The following is a 24518-nucleotide window of genomic DNA, read 5'->3' as shown; positions in this document are numbered from 1 at the left end:
CGCTTCAGGTTTTTTTTTTTTTTTTAACCAAACACCAAGGTTACGTTTTTCTTCATAATTGACAACTTTTGAAAATTGTGTTCATATTTAGGTTACCTTTATTTGATATTTTTTGATGGTCTGAAATGTCCAAATGTAACAAAATAACCCCCCCCCCAAAAACAAAAACAAAAAAAACATTTTCCGAGGCATGAAATGGCATCTGTAAACATGTAATAAGAAGCAAAAGAGCACATACCCATTGGTTTGAATAATGACTCTTTATTTTTAATAAAAAAAAAAAAAAAAAAAAAAAAAAAGAGCAGGATCTGTATTTACATGATTTGGGGCATTTGTGAATAACAATCTTGTGCCAGAAACAAAAAGAAAAAAGGTCAATGACATTTGCTAAGACACTTTTTATGCAACTGCGGTCATATTTTCCATCTTAGCAATCTTGAACTCCCTAGTAAATAGTTTATGTCTCATGAGCAGAGAGCTGCAGTATGTCACATAAGCTCAAATGTAGTCGAGATCTTGCAAATAACAGTATGCTGGAAATCTTTGCATCAACTAAAACTTCCTTTAAAACGTTTAGATACGATTCTTTGCCAAAACATTCTTTGCTATGTACTCTTATTAGTGTTAACCATACTGACCTACACAAAGAAAAAGGTTACTGTTTTTGGCATTTACATTTTTGTTCAGACAAAAATCTAATTTCCCTTTTTTATTTTCATGAGCAAAGAGTTCTTAAGGATAGAATTGGAAAAGTAATAGTAACCTTTTCAAACAGTAGTTCACATCTTCCCACCCAGTTATACAAGCTCGTTCCAGGTCGTCCACAGACTTTACTTCTGACATTTGTCTTATTTACTGTATTTCTTCAGCAGCTGTCCTCTTCATTATGCCAGCTGATCAATAAAGATCAGGCATAACTGAAAACAGTTTATGATTCAGCTTTCACCCTAAAAAAATCAGAGTTAGACAATCTAATTGCACTATTGGAGCTACCAGGGTAATGCTGACGAGATGTGTTCTGTCATGATATAAATTAATTATCGCACAACAGGATCTGCGTGAGACAAACAAGTGTTTCTTTCCTGTCGATGGCTATTTATGCCTGGGATCTTCACTGATGTACAAGATGTACAAATACAAGCTTTAATGCAGAGTCAAAGACAAGACGGGGGAATGTTACAGTTCACCTAGCGAAGTGTTCGGGATGTTGTCGGCCACGCTCACTGTCCCCGCGTGTTACCAATGTCGACATGAACAAATTTCACAGCTTTTTGATAGTTTTGATCATATAGATACCAAACAACATCACGGTGTGGAGCCACAGCGATCACCCGACACGAGAGATCAAAATAAAAGCTGCCCTTTCTCCAGCCCTCCCTCCGGTCACCACGCCAAACCCTCTGGCAGGGCGATGTTTGACCCCAGATAGGAAAGTTTGGCCCACGACAAAGGAAAATGGGGAAAAAAAAAAAAAAAGCAAGCGTCACAGAGGTTTCACTTTATTGAGACAATATTAGTGCACACAAACCACTTTTTTTCTTCAAAAATCCCATAAATTAGGAAGAAAACATGGAACAATCATGAAACAAACAAGGAAAAAAGTGAATGTTTACAACCTTTTTTCATTGTTGTTGTTTTTTTTTTCTTGTTGTTTTGGTCTACGTGTAAGTATGTGTTATGTTTATGACATGTTTTAAGCTTGGATGGATGTTCCATACCTTTGTGGAAGGGTCAGGACTGAGATCCAGGCTGCTTCCCTGAGTTGTGTTCAACAGAAAGGGTTGCCAGCCTAAAAAGACGACTATGTGGACGATTCGGGATTTTTATTTGTGCTTTTGATCAAAATTGGCCTGATAATATTCCCAAGTAATGGACAATACTGTCTCCTACCTTATTCCTGTCCTATAAGATACACAGAAGGTAAATCCAAAGGAACAAAAGATGAAAATGATGAAGATTTTGGCTGCTGAAATCCCTGCATTTTTCTTTACTCTACAAGGGGGGAAAAACATTCCGTTAAAGACAATTTAAAAATATATTTCCTTTTTTTTTTTTTTTTACTTTTTCTTCACAAGGTGGGTTGATTTTCCTCAACAACTAACAGAAGATTTATGAGGATAATAAAAATCTAGAGTGAACATGACTGTGAACTAACTGGATCCACGACTGTTAGCACCAAATTGCAGCTTTGGAGCCTTTTAAAGTCACAGGTCTGTACAATGTAGTTTGTCCACAGTAGCTTATAAAATGAAATAATAATAATAAAAAAAAAAATAATAAATAAATAAAAACCAGCAACGTTGGCTTTTTTTTTTCTCTGACCAGTTGTTCCAGTTTCATCAGCTGCATACTAATAAGCTATGAAGTTAAATTTTGCTATCTCTAATATTTACAAAAAAAAAACAAAAAACTAACATAACATAAACGTAACACACAGTTATATTTTAGGTCCTAGACATGAAAGGAAGGAACTGTAAGGTGTTAGGGCCTAAGCTGATATGTTCTGTATGTGTCTATGATGTCCTACGGCAGTGAGACATCTCTGTTCTGAGGTATATTTTGCTTTCAGGTGATGACACAACTTGAATATGCTCTTATCCTCCCTAAGAATGTCATCTCAGGAAGAAAAAGACAAAGCTGTTTTAATAAAGTGCTAGGCATTTCGTGGGTTTTTTTTTAAATTGTTATTATTATTATTATTATTTTAAAAAAGCAGATAGCTGCTGCTGGTAATCCAACACTCTAAAATGTAAACTGAAAACTGTTGTGAAATCATCTCGATGTATGAGTTTTAGCAGAACAGGACGAGTCTTTCCTGACATAAAAGTTTACACACCTGCAGTTTGGTCTCCCTCGTGTTACCTGTCATTTTGAGGAGCGCTTCACTGCTAAATAGGAACCGACAGAACGATATGCCTAGCGTGAGGGTACATTCAACCTGAAAATACTTCATTTTTCCCGCCATCAACCAAACCTTGCCACACCAGGAGAACCTTTATTTGCATTTTTTTTTTTTGCATTGTGAGGAGGGTTAAAAACATGGCATTTAATAAATTCTTCACCCATCTCAACACAAACAACAAATATACACCAGAAGAGGCCGGTTTTGGCAGTTATCTTGTATGCTGTATGCCTTTGTGATAAGTTGACACCATACACTGATTTTGCATGCCTCTGTGGGATTTGAAAAAATGCAAAGAAAGGAGAGTCAGGGGAGCAGCCATAGATCTTTTTGCTCAAAAGGAGAAGGCTCCAGTTTAGATGTTTGTCTCTGCTGTGTCAGAATGTGTGATCTGTTTCTCTCAGCTGTTTTTATGTTATGAACATCTCTTTGAGAGTGATATGTGTGTTGTTGTTTTTTTTTTCTTCTTTATTTTAAAGGAATGCTTGTACACATGTATGTACTGTACGTGTGTGACTGCGGGGTGTATGCGAATTTGTTCGATTCTCACTCAGTCAATAGCTTGATCTCATTGGCCAGGAGGTTGTTAAAGTTGTATGCTGCGTCGGGGAGGTCGGACAGGGCGGAGGCTGGCGAGCGGCGAGGTGACGACTGCGAGGGCTCGGCCAGCTCGGGGTCGCTTTCGCTGGAAGACGAGCCCACGCTCATGTTGCAGACGGCCTCCGGCAGGGAGCCTCCGCCCGCGTTCACCATACACACCTCGGGCTCGCTGCTGGTCTCGCTGGTGCTGGACACGACGGACAGCAGGGACATCTTCCGAGTCAGGCGGCTGGGAAGCGTGGAGAGGGCAAAGTCAGCGATAATCCCCGCCACGTCGATCCCACAGGCCTGGTCGAAGGCGATGAAGCCCACGTTGGCGTTGGCCTCGCAGACCACAAACGAGCCGTCGTTGAGCTGGAGGAGGTCAACGCCGCACACGTCCATGCCCAGGATGTTGGACACCTCGATGGCCAGCTGCTTGCCCTGCTCGCTCAGGGGGCACATCATCCCCACACCACCTAAACGGTCAGAGATACGCCAGGTCAGTGAATACACCAAACAAAAAAAAAACTCTGCAACTGGACTGATTGTCATCGACGTAGTAGTAAGCCACGTGTGATGCACAAAGAAACATAAAATATTTAAATGAAATATGTAACTCAAAAACTGATCTCCTTTCTTCACATCTCGCATATTGTTTCAAAAATCTTGTTCTGCTACATAAATAATCTGCTAACTGATGACCTAATTATGTCACAGAGCATCACGTCTTCATGCAGCCCAGCAGGACTCACTTGCTGACATTGGAAATCAGCCTCATCAACTTGAGTGCTGTGTCACTTTCAGTTCTAAGGGTGAATTGAACACAAGTGTTGATTCTGCACTACTACACATTTGCAGGGATGCAGTCTGAAATTTTGTCTCCCATCCACTGATGACAGCAGAAGTGGAGTTAAAGCTTAGGATTGGAGAAAGCTATTCACACATGAAATCAGGAAATAAATTATTTACCTAATGACAGTGCTGTTGAGAAGCTTGACTACACTCGCCTGGTTTATTATTATATCATGCACATTTAGCAAATGCACTCTAACCATCTGTTTCCATGGCTCTTTACAGCTACGATTGGGTGCACAGATATACACAAAGGCAAATATTTTGATAAAAGCCTTTTGTAGGGTTTGTAGCCATGAACAAGGTTTTGACTTAATTGTGGTTGGCTGTTTTCCATAACAGAATTGGTCATTGAGTCTCCTAAAATGAATTGATTTTCTGGCACTGATATCACTTTTAAGTATAATCCACAAAATGTCAGCTGGGTTCAGGCCAGACGCATTTCAGAATAAAAAAGTATCAGGCTGTTTTCTCAAGCTTTGGTGTTTTGGTTCTGTTGTGACCCCGAAGGCTGTTCAGGTCTAAACCGCGTCGATTTTTGAACTGAGTAGACTTTCAATAATTTAAACCTCTATTTTTACATTCACTTTTAGCAAAGCACTAGAATCATCATATTAAAACAGACTGACAACATATAAAAAAACAAAATACCTGAGATCCGATACATTGTTTTCAGGTTTGAAAGTTAATCATCGACTACTCAGAACACACTTGGATCATTGTGGAAATGAACAGTTTTGTTTCAGTTGGCCATTAAAATTTTCTTGAGGAGATATTTGACGAATGCATGTGGGCAGCTGTGGACGTCTTTTTAGCTTTAAGATTGAGACTTAAGATGGAGACTGGAGTTTCAAACCAGTGTCTTCATTTGAGAGTGATGGTTAGTACTTGGACAGAATCAGGTGTTCTGAAAAAACACTGATTCCAAACACACATTAAAAACTAGTTTTGTGAGTGAATACAGTGAGATTAGCAACAGAAGCTTCTGGAACCCCTTTGGAAATCCAGGGACTATATTTACAAGCCAGTTCTGTGGCAGCAACAATGTTCCCTTGCTGGTCCCAGTGGGGGAAAGTGAGGCTTTACATCAGCACAAATACAAATGCCAGTAAATAAAAGACATAATAAAAGAGCATAAATAAGAGTAGTTACATCTCTATATACCTATAAAAGTACAAATGCTATGACGTTGCACAATAGTTTAGAGTCCTTTGAAAGTAAACAACACTTTATGGTAGAGGTACTATCAGCAATCAAATACATGCAAAATAATGAAATAAATAAAATAAATAATTACAACAATAAGTATCAGAATATCTACAGAAGTGTGTGGTTCATCTGCAACTTGCTAATGGACACTTGAATATTTGAATGTGTGTATAGTTTTGATTCAGTGTGTATTAAAGAAGGTTTTTTAAAAAGAGACTATTTCAAATATTTCTTATATATATATATATATATATATATATATATATATATATATATATATATATATATATATATATATATATATATATAAAAAATGCCTCCCACAACGGCACAGAAATTACTTCGAGTGTATTTCATCTTCTCTCAGAAAATGTATGCTATAAAAGTCACCACAATGAAAACACAGAAGTCTGGAAAATTAAAGAACAGTAGAAATGAAGCAGATCGGCCAACTGTAAGGATGAAGTAGTGAGGCGTGCGGGGTAATTAAACGTGTGTGATTGGTGCCTCTCAGCTGTTTCCCTACCCAGGGAGCAGTTGCTCTGCATGCGTCCGTCGGTGGAGCAGCGTAGCATGGAGCCAACAACACGGCCGCCCACCAGCACCACCCGCACGTCGCGGCCGTGAGACTCCTTCACGTACTCCTGAAACAGGTAGGGGGTATCATGGCGGATCAAGTGACACAGATCCGTCAGGTGGTGTTTGTCGCGCGCCAGGAACACAGCCTTGCCTAAAAGAAGGAAGGAGACACTAAATGAGGAGAAGAAAGGAAAAATGAGCAACTCTTCAGGCTAACGTCACACAAACTTGTTAAATAAATATTCATATATTTGCAGGAGTGGTTCATTATGAAGTGCGAGTTCAGGCAGAGCAGCTATTTTGCTTACAAGCAGTTGCTCTCTGGTGAGCAACTCCCATTTCTCAAAGTGCTGACAGTACTCTCAGAGTGTCTTCTCACAGAGCATAGAAGATGCCCGGTTTAATTAGCTCTGCCTCTTTACTGGACCTCTGAGCTCTTCCAACCATGATCACTTTATAGCTGTGGGATCATGTATCCAAAAATGTTAAGTACTCAGTATTATTATCAGAATAGATTGGGAAGAAGCCTCGATGCAAGTGAGAGGTATTGGTATTGTGACAATTACTATAAGTTTTGAATTAATGTGCCAAAATGAAATCATTGTGGTTTGGACATTTTGAATCTATAATGCTGACAAATAATACCCAAACTTGACATTTGTTTACAGGCCTTAGTATCTGAAGGAAGCTGGGTTTCACCAGTGCAGTGGTCAGCTAATAAGGAGACAACAAACGACCATAAAATATGTCACAGTTGTGTTTCAGCAGTAGCAGCTGTCCAGGACAACACTACGTGATGGAAACCTCGGCTACCAAATACCACAGTCATTTCTTCATGAAGCCTCTAACAAAGCAGTAGCTATGAATAGGAATCAGCTAATGGTTTTTCATTAAGAACGAGGGCTTTATCTTAGAGGTGGTATATTAATGGCTCAAGCTCCTTATGAACTCAGGGAAAATGATGAAACTGAGCGCTCATTCGTTAACTAGAAACACAAATTATTAACCCGTCTTTACAAGACTGGGTTTTTGTGTTTGTGGCAGCAGCGGAGTGGTAATCATTTAACACTCTGTCAATGAATTTCATGTCAGGGAGGTCTAAAATCCCCGTTATGGGGACATTTTAAAGTGCATTGTGGTGACCTGGGTGAATGACAGGAAAGTAATGGGCGTATCGCCTTACCTCTGTGACCACGTGCGTTCTTCACCACCACCGGGTATCCCAGCGGCTCTGCCTCATCGATCATCTTACGGAAGTTGTCGTGCCCTCCTGAGAAATTCCCCATCCAAACGCGCACACAGAAACATGCGTCCACAACCATACATTGCAGCACATTAGGAGCTGCTCTTCCTTCTGTGACATGGTTCACACATCACAAGCCAATCTGGCAGGACGAGCAGAGGGGGGGAAAAGAAGCATGTTGCCATGGAAACAAGAGTTACTCAAAACAGCGATGAGCTTGGATCTGTTGCCCTGGTTTGTAGAACAGAGGAGCAGAGTCACAGACCGAAGCATGTCATGTAAGGCAGACAAGCATATCTGACGGTGATTTATGATGGCGGCTTGTTTTGCGATATGCTTCAGCTTCGTGTTTTGAACTGGACAGGGAATGCAAAAAAAAAAAAAAAAAAAAAAAAAAAAACAAGTTACATAAATGAACGTTTTCTCATTATTACCCCTGATGCGGTCTCTTCATTCTCTTGCCTGCACTTACCTGGCATGCAGTCAAAGCAGCAGATGCAAACAACCCTGTGACTTGGCTCTTTCCTGGTGTGCTAAATCACATGTGTTTTTAATCAGACTAGAACAAAAAAAAAAAAAAAAAAAGTGCCAGGAAGAGTGGAGGGAGATAGCAGATGACAAATCAACCAGTGAGCGGCTGTGGTAGTCACTGGTAGAGGCAGCAAAGCAATTGCAAGCTTTATTTTGGAAAATGAAAGGGCATGGGAGGTGCTGGTGGGGGGGCTGGTTACATAAGCTCTCCAGCTGCTCTGCATGCATCGCCTGGCCTACTGTGCTCAGAAACACATGGAATGTAGGCCAAACAGCCCCCGCTCATTCTTTTTTTCCTCCACTGTCTCTATCCTTCCTTTTCTGCTCTCATGAAAACCACAGTAAAGCAGATTTTTTTTAAACACAAAGAAATGTGCACTGTTAGAAAAATCCACAAAGCACAATAAATAAACACGAGGCTCTGCTGTACTCCTCATCTTCTTTTCATTTATCAAAACTTTAATTGTTTAGAGTTTGTGGCCTGTGTTTAAGCAGGAAATACCTATCAACGTTTTCAAAGTGCCTTCCACAACCATTGTGAAAAATGTTTTTCTCAATTTTTCACAATTAAAAATCTGAAAAAACCCCAAAAAACATTTATATTGATTATTATAAATAGGGCTGTTGTTCTGTTCTGCTGGTTCTCTGCATATTTTCTTCTAAACTTTCACAGTAGTTATCTCAATTCTTCTACCAAACAACTCTGACCATCTTCCCTGAGCCTCCTGAAGAAAAGTTTCCCGCAGCATGATGCTGCTTCTGCCATGTTTCACAGTGCATTTAACAAACTCCACAGTGTTGGTTTTTCTCCATAATTAACACTCTGTATATGTAGTCTATCAGTCTGTTTAATACTGTGACAAAATGTAAGCGGTGTGATTACTTTCTCAAAGCATTGTACAATGAAAATACAAGGTTTCATAATGAAGCTGAAGGAGAAGCTTCATATCATGCTTGCTGAATTTTTGCAACTTCTTGCAAGAAAACGTGATGATGGTACCAGATTTTATCTAAGAAAAACAAGTCTTGTACAATTTGTTTCTTTCATGGAGTTCAGATTCCGAACGTTGTAAAAGTGTATTTTAAAACTTGCTTTGCTTGTTGTTGTCATTAAGGAAGGTCTAAAAACAATCATTTTTACCGTAAGAGTAGGTATCGGGAAGAGGGACCCCATGGCCAGCCAATTCCTGAAAGGTCCAGAATTTGTTGACACAGTTGAGTATGGCCTGGGGCCGGTTGATCAGCCGGCAGCCCATCTTCTCCAGGTGGCGCAGCACGGTAATGTCACTGTCCGATTGCACCCAGGGTGTGGGGACTCGCACTAACACCACCTGAGGATAAGATGTCACCAATTCCTGCTCCACCCGCAGACCTGGAGGAGGATCAGGAGGAAGGGTTGATGAAAAATGGATGAAAAAAGACTAATATTAGTCAAGAATCAGGTAAATATTGATGTTTACAGTGGTTGACTGATTGTTCAAAGGTTTAAATAATAAAAGTTGTTTAACTCAAGCCATTAAATATGCAAGAACTCTTAAGTATTTGTGCTTTTCTTATTTTATCAAAAGAGAGCACATCTCTAGCTGGAAAACACAGGAAGCAGAAAATATCAAACTGTACCATCTGCTCAACATCTTCGGTTTTTGTAAGTTGGACCCTCTGTTATATAGAAACTACAGGTGCGAGCAAAATGCTTGACTTGTTTTCTGTGTTTAGGTCATGCAGCTGTATTTACACCTTTATTTTCCTGGTCACATATAAAATCTGGAAAAAATGTTCCAACGGCTTGGATGTCTGGCACAAAAAAAAAAGCTGACTTCACCTTTGGTGAAACGCATTCAAACCAAGTTTCCAAAGAAGGAGTGAGTCAGTTAGAACCAGGTAGAGTCATGCAGGGACTGCAGCGAAACCTGCAGAACCTGATGATGCATGTTCTGAAAGTTCCTCCTGCCTTAGCTCTCACAAGTAGTTCAATATGTAGCTCACTGAGCAAGAACTAAAGGTCTTTAGTGACACAACGGATTCACTATTCTGTGGATCCAGTGTACCTCTGAACCGCTGAAATCCCAGGATTGCATGTCTTGATTTTTAAATATGCACTCAAGTAAAATATTCATGATAAATTGGGCTATCATCAAGTCAAGTCTTGCATTCCTTGTTTTATATGTGGTGCCATTTGTAAAGTTGCATAGTGAAACACTTAACAGCAATAATTTTGGTTATTTAGTTTATCAAAAAAAATATTTTATTTTTAAAATACATTTTTTAAATAATATTTTCATTTATTTATTAATGTCACAGTTTATTTAGAAAGCTAAATATTTAGCTCCAGACTAAAAATTTTGTTAGCAAGCTACATATTTAGTTTACACTAAATATTTAGGTTAACAAGCTAAATATTTACTTTCAACCTAAATATTAATTTAGAGAGCCAAATAGTATCTTACACTTACAAGCTAAATAAATATTTAGATTGCTCATTAAATATTTATTTTTTAAACTATGATATTTATAAATGAATGATTAACATGATGAAAATATCAATTCACATTTTTTTTTCTTATGACCAGCTAAATAAGAAATTATTTATGTTAATTTTTGTTTGTGTAATTTCACAAATGGCACCCAGCAGTTTAACAGTGACGAGGATCTAAAATGTTTAGCTCTGCTTGATTGAAAGTCAAATTGACCTTGGCTTCCAATGCCTCAGCCTGACACCACTTTTTCTCATGCAAATTTGAGCTGAGGAACAAAAGGCTATCTGAGCACGTCTGAATTAGTCACTGATCAGCCGTGTCAATTCAGGGCAGAACAAAAACAAAGGGGGAGTACACAATCTTGTGAAGCAAATTGCCGGCGAAACAGAAACTACACAGATTTGGCTCAAAAAGCACATGTAAGCTTCCTTCTAGCGCTAACACCCTTGTCAAGCTTCACAACAGAATCACATGAGTGGATCGCTTTGATATTTGCAGCACAGATGGCATGTTCATCGGCCATGGACCACAGTTTGGCAGCATTTTATTGGAAAATTATTGTATTTTTTTAGTTGGCATGCAGGAAGATTTTTCAGCCTGCGATCACAACAACTCGTTTGGACGATTGGAATGAAGATGTGTGTATTTGCAAGTTCTCCGAATCCAGATAACAGGAGAAGGCACGTTTGCACAATGCATTCACTATGATGCGAGTTTTAGCCCTCTACCAAGCTGCAGGCTTTTCAGAGAGACGAGACAAAGCATGCAGAGATCATTAGAGGTCAAGAGAAACTCAATGACTGCGGCCCAGACAGTTACTGACATGTTAGCAGATGAGTTTGTGTGTGGATTTATTTTTGTACATTTTGCTTTATGTAAACATGTAAAAAGAGGAAATGATTAAAGATAAAATGAACACCAATCAAGAATGTCTTGAAGACAACAGGAAGGCAGTGTTCAGAGGGAATGTGTTGCATTAAAATAGAAGAGCATGAAGAAGCCATGAAAAGATCCCTGCCCCTCCTGTTTTTCCTCTTCCTCGTCCCCTTCCTCTTGACGATCTCAGCAAAGAAGCGGGAGGATTCATTGCCTCTTTCCATTCAGCACTCTCACATACACTGGTGGTTTTTGCAGGCACCATGAGTGCTGTTACAGTGGGAAGTGTCAGGGGATGTGCTCTCATGGTTTTTGACAGACAGTATTCACAGCGCTCGTCTCCGTCTCCAGGGGGACCAAACAGAGACCAATGAGCAAGCCGGATGAATCAGCCCTATTCATCGACGCGAGTGTTTGTGTGCTTTTTGCTGTCTGTCATGTGACTGTCATAAAAAAAACTTCACAATTTATTTAGATAATGATTCAAGAATACACTAATGTTCTAGGAAATCCAGTCGGTTTATACTAAAAACTGAGAGGGCTGTGTTTTATTGTTGGTTCCGCCGATCAAACTGTTTCCACTTTACTCAACGGACTGTGTAGGTTCGTCCCATTTCCATCCTGACCAACAAAGCTTTAAAGAATAGCAGGCATTCTATACATGCTGCTGTAACGTCACAAAGCAGACTGACAAATGCTGTACTGGCGTGTCTGGCTGGTCAGTCCTATCCATTCTAAAAACACTGTAATTCAGGGTCCAGTCTGACTTAAGCTTACTGAACCCTTTTTCCTTTGGTTCGATAACAAACTAAACAGCTGCCTGTTTGAGCTGCTACATATGTATATATCTTCATGCCAGCAGCAAACACAAGACCAGGTTAAATAACAGAACTCCATGGATTGTTTTAATATTTACATAATTTAAATTAAGGCACTGAAGACATGGTAGATGACTGTAAAATATGACTAAAAATGAGTTATGAGTTACACAACACCGAAGGAGCCGGGAAGAATATTAATTACTAGATGCTACGCTATACTACGGGGATTCTAAGACTTTCAAATTGTGATATTTTGATTTAGTAAGACCTACCATAATTGATTGCTTTAGTAAATTTCAGTTTAGGACATGTTTTATACTTTTACAAAACATGGACTGATCACCAGCGTCAAGTAACAGTAAGCAGATCAACGTCAACAAAAGGTCTGCTGAAAAGTTGTGGCTTCGAGCACTTTTGGTGAAATGCCAGAGAAAGTGTTGCACTAACTAAACTGTTTAGAGGAGCTGCCAGAGGAGAATGCATAATCTCACTCAGAAAGAGTGGCATTAAATATTCGTTTAAAGCTTCACATAAGTGACATTCTGAATGTGTCAGGTATTGGACATTTTTTCCTCCAAACAAAAAGGTAAAGTTTTTTGTCAATTACAGCTGTTATCGTTGCATATTTTTCATACAACTTCATCATCACCGTTTGTTTAGTCGTCACTTAATCTTTGTAATTTATAATGTTTCATTATTATGATATTGTTTCTCAAAGTTATATCCTATAGATCCTAAAACAGTGGTAAGAATAATTCCATCTTTCTTTGCTTCAAATAAAAGCAGTTTAGATCAGTAAACATTTTTTTGTTCTAGATATATATATTTATGAATGCTGTGATACTTTGTACTGACTTATGCCTTTCGATGTTTATGGTAACGGCAAATCATTTCCTTTTTCACTATGTACTTTTGTACATACAGAAACTTAGATTGACATTGAGTAGACTATTGAGTAAATCTGGACTTGTGTTAGCAGACTGACTTACAGAAGAACTTAGCATTAAAAAAAGAGTATTGTACGGTAAATTTTGACCTGTAATGTAAGCTTTATTACAATGCAACGTGGCTGGTTGTACAGAAACATCACAAATTACTCCAGCTTAAGCAATTATTTTTACATTAGAAAATATAAAGTTCAAAGGCTTTCAGTCTAGTAATCATTAAGCAAATATTTCTCTATTGGCTACTTGCAACCATACAAATTCCTTATCTTAATGCTTGGTTAAACTTGGATCATATGATCAGAGAGAAAATAGTGTGATCCTTTTCAGCAATGAGACTTTCAGTTAACGGTTATTTGGCAGTACGCTGCCTTTCTGATGTCTTCATAAACAATTAAGTACACCAATTAAATACAAGTGTTTATTTAGCTTAGTTTAGTTTAAGCCTAAATATGGATTTGGTTTCTGAGAAAATGTATTTTATATCTAGGTAAGAAAAACAACAAGATAGGAACTTATTTGCAAAAACCAATAAAATGCAAATGGATCCTTTCTGGGCTCAATGTTATCTTCAGCAAACTGGACTACATTTGCAGCTTGGTTAATGAAATAGGTCAGATCACAGCTCTGCAATGAGACAACATGAAGTAACTTAAACATAAGATCTGTCTGAATACACTGAAGATGTAAAGAGATAAAACTAATACCACTCATAATTCAAGCAACAAATACTCTGTGATAACTTATTACATCATAGTTGTTACGAGTTGAGACAATACTTCCTGAAAAATAAAGCATTATTTTCTTAACACCACTGATGCTCACATAGCTGCCGGTGGAGCTCAAAGTTCACAATATCTCTATCGTCCATGTTCTCTGGCACAGACATGCTGCATTTATCATCAGCGGGTAATGCTACGCCCACTGCCACGCACCGGGAACACAGAGGCTTATGAAAACCATTCATGGCAGGGCTTTAAATATATCCAATCATGGGATGTGAAATGCTGCCCGCAAACTGGGCTGCTAGGTTCAGCTGTTTTATGCCAGCGAAGGATATCTGTCATCAAAAACAACTAGTGTTGCCGCTATTAGAGATACCTCTATCTACAGACACACTGAAACCATTAAACTGGGCCAGACTTGGATTGTAAGCTGGTCCTGTCTAATTTATGGCACTAATATATATTTGTTAGTTCTCCTCATTGCTCTGGTTTTGCATCCCAATTCATGTGTATTTTCATGGAGTGTCGTAAAATCTAAAAAGTCCAATTTAGGTTTAAATAGTTGATCTAAACTACCTATACTGGTAGTTTACCCATTCATATAACAGATGCATTTTGTGACTTCCCATGAAGGAAGCCTTCGTCACAGACAATCTGTCCACTCGTTCTTAATCTGTGATGTGAAGCCAAGGCTCAAGAGACATTTGTAGACACTTAAAGCCAGTATGGATTACCAGCCAAACTAAGAACCCTGTTCGTCAGTATCCCACTAAGCCACGGATCGAGACAGTGATCCACCTAGAAAACGTGAATTAACTCATGTGATCTCTCAATGGCTATTTAGGATATTTAAACATTCCTATTTATTCACAGATTAGCCTGGTTGTTGGGTCAGATTGCTTTGTGTCTGCCTCTTTCCAGTTTTAAAGATGCCTGATAATTGCACGCATAAATGATCAACATGACTGACAAATGCAACAAGCTTGTTCGGCAGCACAATGTGTGAGACCCATTCCAACCCGTCCTGCACTTTCTCCCATCTATTCACCCTCTGCTAATTTCAAACTGCAGCATTTATGTGCTAATTAAGACCCTCACACCTCTCATCCAGTGACCCAGCCCCACTTCACACCATACTCACAAATTCCTTGTGAATATGTTTATTTTAGAGTTGCTCCATGTCACTATCAGTTTACCAAGGCCTTCTGCTTCATATGAGATATTTTGATCCCAGATAAAGAATCCACATTGGCAATACAGACATACCAGTGAGCAATCAACAACAGTTGACGGTCAAAATATAGTTCTGAGTGAGGTGTTGGCGCTTTCAAAACTGTGCTTCAGTTCGATACATTTTAACTAGGATCACATTAGACTGTACTAAATTTGAATCTGTCCACGTGATCGGATTGTACTGGACTGGTTACATTTCAATTCAAGGAACTGGAGCAGTTTATCTTGGAAAGTCCTTGAGATGACATTTGTTGTTGATTAACTTTAGCTGTGTATACTAACTGGATTAAATTATAAGCAAAATCCCTGAAAATATCAACATATGGTGATGCTATAGCTGCATTGAGGTAAGGCGCGTCCCCTGATTATACATCCGAAATAATTGTTTTGATTAAGAACACATTTCAGCAAATGTAAAATAAATAATAAAAAAAACAGTCACTTAAAAAATAAAATAAAACAACCAAGGCTACATTTCCCACGCGTGGATTTCCTTGTATACATGTTTAAATAAATGTATACAAGCTGATTAGCCCATATGAGCGGGAAATGCAGCACATTCAGCAGAATTAAATCAAGCGTCATCTCTTCCGTCAATCAGCAGGCAGTGGAGCTTGAAAGTGGGTTAGGCGGTCACTGCTGTGCTGCTCCTCTTCCTCGCTAGAAGGCAGACCGGGCAAGCCCCACTTGGCACCAGTCTGATCGCAAAACAACAACTATCCGACCAGAAACGTAAACACGTAGCAACCCGTATCAAAACGCACAATCCACTAAATGATATCTTTGGTCGAACACGAGTTAGCTCAGTGATACTTGCCTAGCTGCCCCTGGCTGATCGTCAGCACGATCTGATCCATGAGGAGGTAGCGGAATTCAACATCCTCGTCGGCGCAGCGCTCCTTCAGAGCCCGGAGGATCTGGACCTGAGGGTACTCCTGGCTGATACGCCGGTCGGTCACGAACCAAACCCGAGAGCACATTGTTTGTTTTGTAGTGTGGATTTGCGAGCGAAGCAGCTGAAAAATCCGCCGTGGAGTGAAGCGAGGTGGGGGCAGGTGTGCGGTGGGAGCGCGGGCTTCGGAGATGTTCTCTCACAATGGAGGCGAGCGGAGAGAGCTGGCTGGAAATGTGGCTTAAAAAAAAACGAGACCGCTCGCTCAACCGCTGTCTGGACCGAACCGGCTCGGGTGGAAGCTGTTCAGTGTATCACCTTTGTTTTCCGTTGCTTCCGGCCATTTAGTCTGGTCGCGGATTGGGTCGTCGAACTCCAAGCGAGAAGAGAGAGAAAAGAAAAGAAACTAGTTCGAGACGGAGTCGAATAAAACGAGGGTGTTTTTTCGCCTCCCTTTCAACCGAGACGCAGCTTTCCTGCCGCCGAGGCGAACAAAGCTGGGGCCTCGCCGCTTCGGGTTCCCGGCTGGCGAGTCGGAACCGATACACACAAAAAAAGTTTCTCCTTCAACTACCAAAACAGCAAAACTGAAACAAGCTAACCGATGCAGCAACTATCTCTCTATATGGTCCGTTTGGCTGCTATCCACGCGGTATTGGTGCTGAAAAGTGCACGCGCTTTAGTTTACAACTCCACTCCTCCGCGTCTCGTGCCCTGCCCCAAAACAAAGGCTCGGGCGGCGGGTGGCCAATCAGAACTCGTGTCGAGTCTCGGTGTCCACGCAGCAGCCGGAAAAGGTGGGCGAGTCTCGATCACTTGAGCCAATGAGGGAAGAGAAAACGTAACGCGTGGGGGAGCACAAGGAGGGTTGAGACGATTGGTGGCTCGCGGAATGCAGCGAGAAACACTGCGAGACGTCTGCAGGGCGCACGAGACCGCGCATTCTCCGAACCGGTTCAGACCAGCCCAGTGAGGAGCTTTTGGCGAACCACGGCGTTGTCTCCCCAAAGCGCCGGAAATTAACTAAGGCCATTACATGCCAGAAATACCACAACCTGGCGCCTTTTCTAAAGCCATGGATTAATTTCAGGAGGCAAAACGTGGTTTATTTAAACAAAATAAGTTGCATTTTGATTTGGCTATTGTTTACCAACGCCATCTAGGGACAGATGTGTCGACTGGGAGAAATTATGCCACTGACCCACTTCTCCCTCCCTCCCCTCTTTTTGTGTAGTTACTGCTGTTGGATAGGGCAAGATCTCTAAAAGCAGAACACGACATGCATATATTTGAATAAACTTTTTAATGACACCAGTATCCCTGGAATAACTCGGAAGCTATTCAGTTGTCAAATAACCCCAATCCACAACAAATGTCATTTTGAGGCACTTAGAAGACAAACCGCTCCATTGTGGTGGATATAAAAAGTCTATACAGCCTTATTAAAATGGCAGGTTTCTGAGGCTTTGTGCATTATTTATTTATGAGATTTATCCTGTATTACTCAGCACATCTGTTGGGTGGGGGAGATAAAAAAAAAAAGAGCTGCAATAATCTGGTTGCATAGAGTGCATAACTCTTTGCTGAACCGCATTTTGATTAACTTCCAGGATGCAGGCTTAGAATTCATTAAGCAGATATAATATCGTAGTGGAATTATTTTATAATGTGCTCCTCACTCCTCTTCTGCTTTAGGTATTTCTGCATAGTCTTATCGTGAGATTGGTCAAGCTGCTCTCACATGAAAGTCCACAGTGTCATATAACAGCAGGGGGAGAGCGCATTGATCCTGGAGACTATCTGAGTGTTACGCCCCCTACGTAGAACTTATCTGACCTCTTTACCATGAAAGAACAATCCCTATCCTTAACAATAGACAAATGGCCAGACCATCTGTGTGGGGCTCCACAGAATCCCAGGTACATCACAAATCTGGGATTCGCACCTCTGGTCCAATCCAGTCTCTCTTCTCTGACCAGAACCTGCTAAAGGAAGCCAGATCCAGTGTTGGTCAGAGCAGACTTGATAGACTCTTGTGACTCTGTATTTCTGTTCTCACCTTGCAAGGTTTTAATACATTTCTTATTTTTTCTCATCCAGACTCTTGCTAAAGTAATTTCTTTCATTACAAAATAAAAAAAATAACTTTAGAAATCATCCATCAATTGTCTGTTTGCTTAGTGTTGCGGTTGCAGGAGTACATAATTCATGAGTATCAAGTATTTTACTATTTTTTTTCTGTTGGACATTCTCATAGTGTGTACTTTGTGAAACAATGATTAAATAAACATGAAATGTAAACACAAAATTGAATTTATGTGAGATATAAACTTGCTTTCGAACACTGCAGGACAGCTAGATTTGAACAGTCACTAAATGAACTGTTCTGAGGGAAAAGACCTCATTCACCTTCTGTGCCATGTCTGGGCAGCACTGCGAATTCACAGCAGTATCGCGAGATTTCATCAGGATGCCCGGTGCCAGTCTCTTGGCATCATCCATCATCGTGACCTCATATTTATAGCATTACACAATAAATGCGTGTCAAAATCTTAAAGTAGTTATATTTACGTGTAGTATTTTGCAGACAACAACCTAAATGCCGTCTAGGTTATGGTGGATTATTATTATTATTTTTATATGTTCCGGTTATATATTAAAAAGTAGTATTTATTTAATGATTGCCTGCAGTAACACTAAAGCTACAGTGTTTTTGTATCCCCCCCCCACACACAGAAATAGCTACCATGTTTCGGTCTGCTTTGCTGCATCCTCCACACTACACGCTGCAATGCCGTAGACTAAACAGGATCAAACCGGGTCGAACCGGTCTGCCTGCAGCAGTTAGAAGAGGATGTGACGGGACGCACTCCTTTTAGCGTCCCGCAGTCAAGCACTCTTCTGGGTTTAAAATAAACGGAGACTTTCCCCTTGCTTGGTCAGATTCACAACTTAGACAATTGAGGAAATGTTCGCTGACAGCTGGTGGAAGTGCAGCTCATCTCGCTTGATGCTGACGTGGTTCGTGCAGCTGTTGACCAGCTTTGCGCTGCAAAATGACGCGTTAGATGACGTTGTAAAAAAAAAAAAAAAAGATCCCCACAAAGAAGTGTTTCTTTATGTCTAATACATATCAGAAATCAGCTTTACTGTTCAAGATTGCCCTCAGAATAGGCTAAAAATAAAATAACACGAAACAAATGGAAATAGCCTATACTATTTTGTCAAAGAAGTGTTTGGTGGTGTTAGCGATCTATATATTAATCTACTTTTAATCTTAAAATATATTTTTTAACGGAGTTATGTACGGCAAGTTTCATTCACTTGTGAACACATGTAGTTCACTTCCCTTGCCTGCAGGGCCCTCTAGTGGCAGATCGATAGATTACACTCTCTCTTTGCTCTGCTTCGATTTTTTACATCGGAAAATCTCAGTTTTAGATCAATAAAAAGTAATGGAAACTAATGTTTTGATGTGTGATATCTTGCTCATAATGTATGTGTCTTTACATACGTTTGTACAGACTTATACGACAAACCTATGCTTAGATGTTGTGGTTGAGACTACCTAACAAAATCCCATGTTATATATTCTGATCAACATAATATAAGCAGCTGAAAATGTAGGAAAAAGTAAAGAATTGTATATGATCACTTGCATTGATTTACAAAAGTATTTGCAATATGGTCACAGTAAAGTGACATTGCTTTATATCAGCTGGATGAAAGAAGGTTACTACACTTTTCCTCTTTCTTACAATGATTCTCAAATATAAACACACCCTGGTTTAAATACCTGGCTATTTATTAGACCATGATAAATAACTGAAAAACCCTTTCAATTTGACCTTGTGAATAATGACACTGAAAAACAAATAAATCTCTTGCGGGTGGGAGAAAGGTGATGCTGCAAAAGCCTTTTTGCAATGGTGTGTACTGCCTTGGTGAGTACAAATAGAGCCTTGTTGAGTCAAGGCTGAGCTCAGCATTCAGTATTTTTTTCTGTTCACTTCTGACCAGCCATCACTGAAAAAAGCTCAGCTGTTCTAGTTTGATTTATTTGTAACATTTGAATCTTCGGCCTAAAGCTGCTGTTTGTAGAAATGACAAATTATCAAAATGTTCTCAGTATACAAAGATTCAAACAGAAATGCTCAGGTGGGATTTGAACACAGGACTTTAAAGGTAGTCGTCATAACAACTCCACAAATGCATGCTCCGCAGCGCAGTGACGAATGCTATGCAATTGTAAATGCATAACATTTACAATAGCAATTGCAATTGTTTTGTCTAATTGCAATTAGACAAACCTAAGTCTGGGCAAACGAGTTGTCAACATGTCGAGACAAGCATTAAAGGAGTTGCTGGCTGTGTTGTACATTTGATGACATTTACATGTTTGGAGTAGGGATAAAAGACGGTTATTTTCTCCCAAAGAAAATATCCAGTCTTAAAAGAAAAATCTTGTTGGAAAATGTATTAAACCGAGCTTCAAAGATAATTCTATCTCTGACTTCCAAAGATTTTGAATGGCACAAAACCAGCACTGCAAATCACTAAAAGAACACCCTACACACAGTGAAACTTGTTGCTGGCTGGATTGTGATACTACATTTTTTACATGAAGCTGAAGTTTTGTTTGGCAAGGCGGGCGAGGCTATGAATAGCTCAAAAATATTATTTGCTTTTAACGAACCAAATTAGTAAAACCATTACCGCTTCATTTTCTGCTGGAAAGCAAGCAGAGAGTAAATTAAACGATCAAACATATCATAAGCTGCTTATTTAAATACATAATTTCTGAAGGTGCCACTGACACAAAATTTCCACCAGATGTCAGTAACAAACCACGTAGATCATGCATGTTAAGGAAACAAACAGTGGAGGTCCTAAAATTAAAAGATTCAGTGACAGAGAAAATACATTGAACACACAGAGAAATTGAGATGCAAAAAGACATAAATTTTCACAGTAGCAGCTCAAATATATTAGTAATTACAAACTTAGTGGCAATTAAAGTGATGGTTCAGGCCTAACTGATAACCTATAAAAAGGTCTCTCATTACTAAGTTAACGTTCAAGGAACACCTGAAAGCCAATGAACACTCTTAAGACTTATGCAAAGTTATTGTTGCAAAATATAGTGGTAGTATCAGTTACAAAAAAATGTATAAACCCCTGAAGGTTCCTGTGAGAACTGTTAGGGCCAAAAATCTGAACGTGAATAAAACATCATTGCGCCAGAAACATAATATCATGACACGTCCTCCGTTGTTGGATTTTAACAGAAGAGTGAAACGTATCAAAAGAGTTGTCCAAGAGCCCGAGACAACTTGTGGACTTGTTTCAAAGAAGATAAGAGGTGATGGACACCGCTTGATCGCTGGGCATCTTCATGGGAGAACATCAGCTAGGCTAAAAAGCCTCTTAGTGGATGCAGAAAAATCTACCAAACTTACTCATACGTTTGTCACGCAAGCTTCGGTTGCTGCTGCAGGTTCAGGGCCAGAGAAGGTGGGAGAGTGAGCGATTCAGGGGGATTCATTGGAGGATGAAGAGGTCAGATTAACTCCTGTCAGCCTAGTAAAAAGTGACCAAAAAAATTAACTGAGAGAGATGTTTCATGTAGGGAGGAGGGCAGGTGTGTGCGAGTGTGTTTGAGTGAAGGCAGGGGGGATAGCCAAAACCTAAACTGTGACGCAGTCAGAAAAACACTAGATTCATAAATGGTTTGTGGAATTAACAATAAAATGTTTTCCAATGTGAGGAAAAATACAAATAATGATTTTTATTATAAAATGTACTAATAAAAATATTTTTTTAAAATGATTATGTCTTCACTAAATAGTGTCTGGGGAAAGTGTAACCAAAAGTGTGGACATGCTATACCTATGTAGGAAATAATTACAAGACTTTTTTTTTTCAGTCAAACTTCATAGATACATCAAAACATTAGTTTGCAGAGTTATAAAGTATTCATGCACTAAACTTGTGCACAAACTATGTGTGTGTGAGAAACTGAGAGAGAAAATCGCCTTTGGAGTTTTTTGTTTTTTTGAATTCTAGCTCTAAATAAATATGCTACTCGATGTCCAACTTAGCGTTATTTCAGCTTGCCATAAAGTTACAGACTGTAGTTAATATTATCGAGTATCATTGAAAAATGTTATCAAAAATTTACTTGACAAAATAGATGGTTCAGTCTTTCATCTCCAGCTGAAGGACTGAAGACAGGAAGTTGCAATGTCAATTGATTCAACAATGCATTGACCTAAACCACGTTAGTCCCTGCAGGAAGAAGAGATGTTTCAGGAAGGAAACTCTGAGATGTCATGGGAACCTTTAAAACCCTCTTTCTGTGGCGTTGCTACATTGGAGAGGACAAAGAGCGACCATCTTGAATCCTGCTTTAGTGGGTGGAGGAAGGCTGCTCAATTTCCCAAGAGCTAAGTATCCACAAAGATTACAGATTACTGTTGTGTATCCAGAATAAACCTTGGTCCTTTTTCCCCCCAGATTTATGCAGAACGAACATTGGAATTACAGGTTTCCCGATGTTGCCATCGACAACCAACTCTGACTGCTAAGGTTATTGATTTCTAATTGAGCTAAACCATCACTTTGAATTCCTTATCAAATAAATCTTGTTTCTAAATATTCTCAATTTAGCCTGATCTGTGGCATTGGTTCTATTTTTGTCTATCTTTAAAAATAACTGTTTTTACCTCTATTTGTAGTTTCATCATTACGTTTTTCCTCACTAGCTTATTGAGTTTGTTGGTTGAAGCGTCGAACTGCAAGGTTGAATTCTAGCAGTGAATAAACTCCTGTATTTTTTTGAGAGAAGTTTTCTGCATTTATTCCAAACACATCTCTAGTATCTTGTGGTTCAGACAATCTTAGAGCTCGACTTTCATCTGACACTTCAAAACCTACGGCTTATCTGGAAGGTTTTCATAGTCAATAACTGAGACAGAGTGATTTGGCTATTTACGACCTTGTGATTTCAATCAGAATTGTTAGTTTTTTTTCAGTTTTCAGTATTACAGTCGCTTTGGCGGATTTGTTGAACTGATATTTATGAAACATGCAAAGTAGAAATGTGTGACTCGAAATAAACCTCAGTCATTAATAAAAGCAGGATGACTTACCAAAACAACATTGCAATGAAGGATTTTCTGTGTGTTCCTCTGGTCAGACCCAGGTTCTGATGCTGTGTGTTCCAGGACAAAGTGGCAGAGTTAGAAAAAATGAACTCATTATGACACTTTGGCCTGCCTGCCGAGGAACCAACTCCTAATTGGAGTGTACAGTGTACAGTGGAGTTTATTTTTTTGCAAACAAAAAAAATAGAGACACGCAAACAAAAGCAGGTAAACAACTTAGATGCTGATATCATGCAACTTAAAGGTCTTTTGCCAACCATCTGACCGGCACAGTACAGTTACTGAGTCAGTGTACATAGTGTCAGAAATACTCATAAGGGGATGGGTCAGAATTTTGTCTGACTCATGATCCTTCTAGGCTTGATTAACAGGAATCTACAACATCTTTAACAATACCAATGCTGATGACATAAAACTTCAAAATTCGGTGTCATCATTTGACCATTGTCCATGTTAGTTATTGAATCAGTTTGTCCAGGCTATTAAATGTCAAATGGGTCGGTAGATGCATTTCTTCCAATTAAATGCACAAAAGACAGAAGTCAGCGTTTTTGACCCCCAAAATGGCTAGAAATCAAAAATGATCTCCAAAGGAACTAAACACAAACTCCACCCAATCTATCGACTGTATTTCTATTTCAGACAGCTATTTGTCAGCCAGCGTGTTTGTCACCAATAATCTGTAAGAAATGACATCTGAGGTGTTTCTGTAGTGGTAAGCAAACGTTCAGGCACATTTTGGGTGCATTTTCACAATTACAAATGTTTCTTTCAAACACAATCAGTTAAGGTTTTAGGTTTTAAGGTGAGCACACGCAGTTAAAACAACACTGGCATCCATAATGGGTCAACTAATAGTTGAATTTACACAAACAACTGGTGCTGAGTGTCACAGAAAGTTAACCCACTAAAAAAATTAGACTCCGTGCACTTATATTATAATGGAAGTGTGACTATTAAAAATGGTACGAGGAAGTCAGATCCAACATTGTCCTCACCAGTAGGGTGCGCTGTTACTTCATATCAGACTCTTCCCTGCATTCAATGGTCAAATTGGAAGTAAGGACCAGGCTAGAACAGACTCAAGTCCTTCTCAATAGATGGGTAGTTTACCATCAAGCTCCAATGTATCAGAGCAACTTAGTTATACACGGAAAAATTTGCTTTTGCCATCATTAATTTTATAATGTTTCTTTGTTAAGTTATGTATCTTTGAAATCTGGATGCTTTCAGGGTTTCCTTTAGTTATTTTTTTCCTATTTTATAGGAGAGAAGTTGCTGAAATGATTGACATAAACTACAAACATAGACAAACGTGACAGTCCTTAGCGCTTTTTATAAATATATATAGTGCAGAATACAAGAATAAAAAAAAATAGTTCACATTCCTGCAGAACCTCATTAATACCGGAGCTGGGAACTAGTTAGGTGAATGTGAATTCATATTTCCCCCCTGTTGTGGTGCATGAATTCATCTTCAATGTGC

At 39.3% G+C, this 24518-nt stretch overlaps 1 protein-coding gene across 1 annotated transcript; it reads right to left on the bottom strand.

The window, feature by feature from the left end:
* Positions 1 to 1483: 1483 nt before the first annotated feature.
* rimkla (ribosomal modification protein rimK-like family member A) lies at positions 1484 to 16592 on the bottom strand. Its single transcript, XM_055049731.1, has 5 exons — positions 15792 to 16592; positions 9040 to 9270; positions 7308 to 7394; positions 6072 to 6275; positions 1484 to 3960 (listed from the first exon to the last, which is right to left on the bottom strand). The coding sequence occupies exons 1-5, from the start codon at positions 15952 to 15954 to the stop codon at positions 3449 to 3451; spliced, it is 1197 nt and encodes a 398-aa protein (XP_054905706.1). The 5' UTR covers positions 15955 to 16592; the 3' UTR covers positions 1484 to 3448.
* Between the last annotated feature and the right edge of the window lie 7926 nt (positions 16593 to 24518).

The sequence above is a fragment of the Poeciliopsis prolifica genome, unplaced genomic scaffold, assembly GCF_027474105.1.
Source record: "Poeciliopsis prolifica strain line A6 unplaced genomic scaffold, Auburn_PproV2 SCAFFOLD029, whole genome shotgun sequence".
NCBI lineage: Eukaryota > Metazoa > Chordata > Actinopteri > Cyprinodontiformes > Poeciliidae > Poeciliopsis > Poeciliopsis prolifica.
The sequence above is the reverse complement of the archived record's forward strand: the minus strand, read 5'-3'. Positions and strand labels throughout refer to the sequence as shown.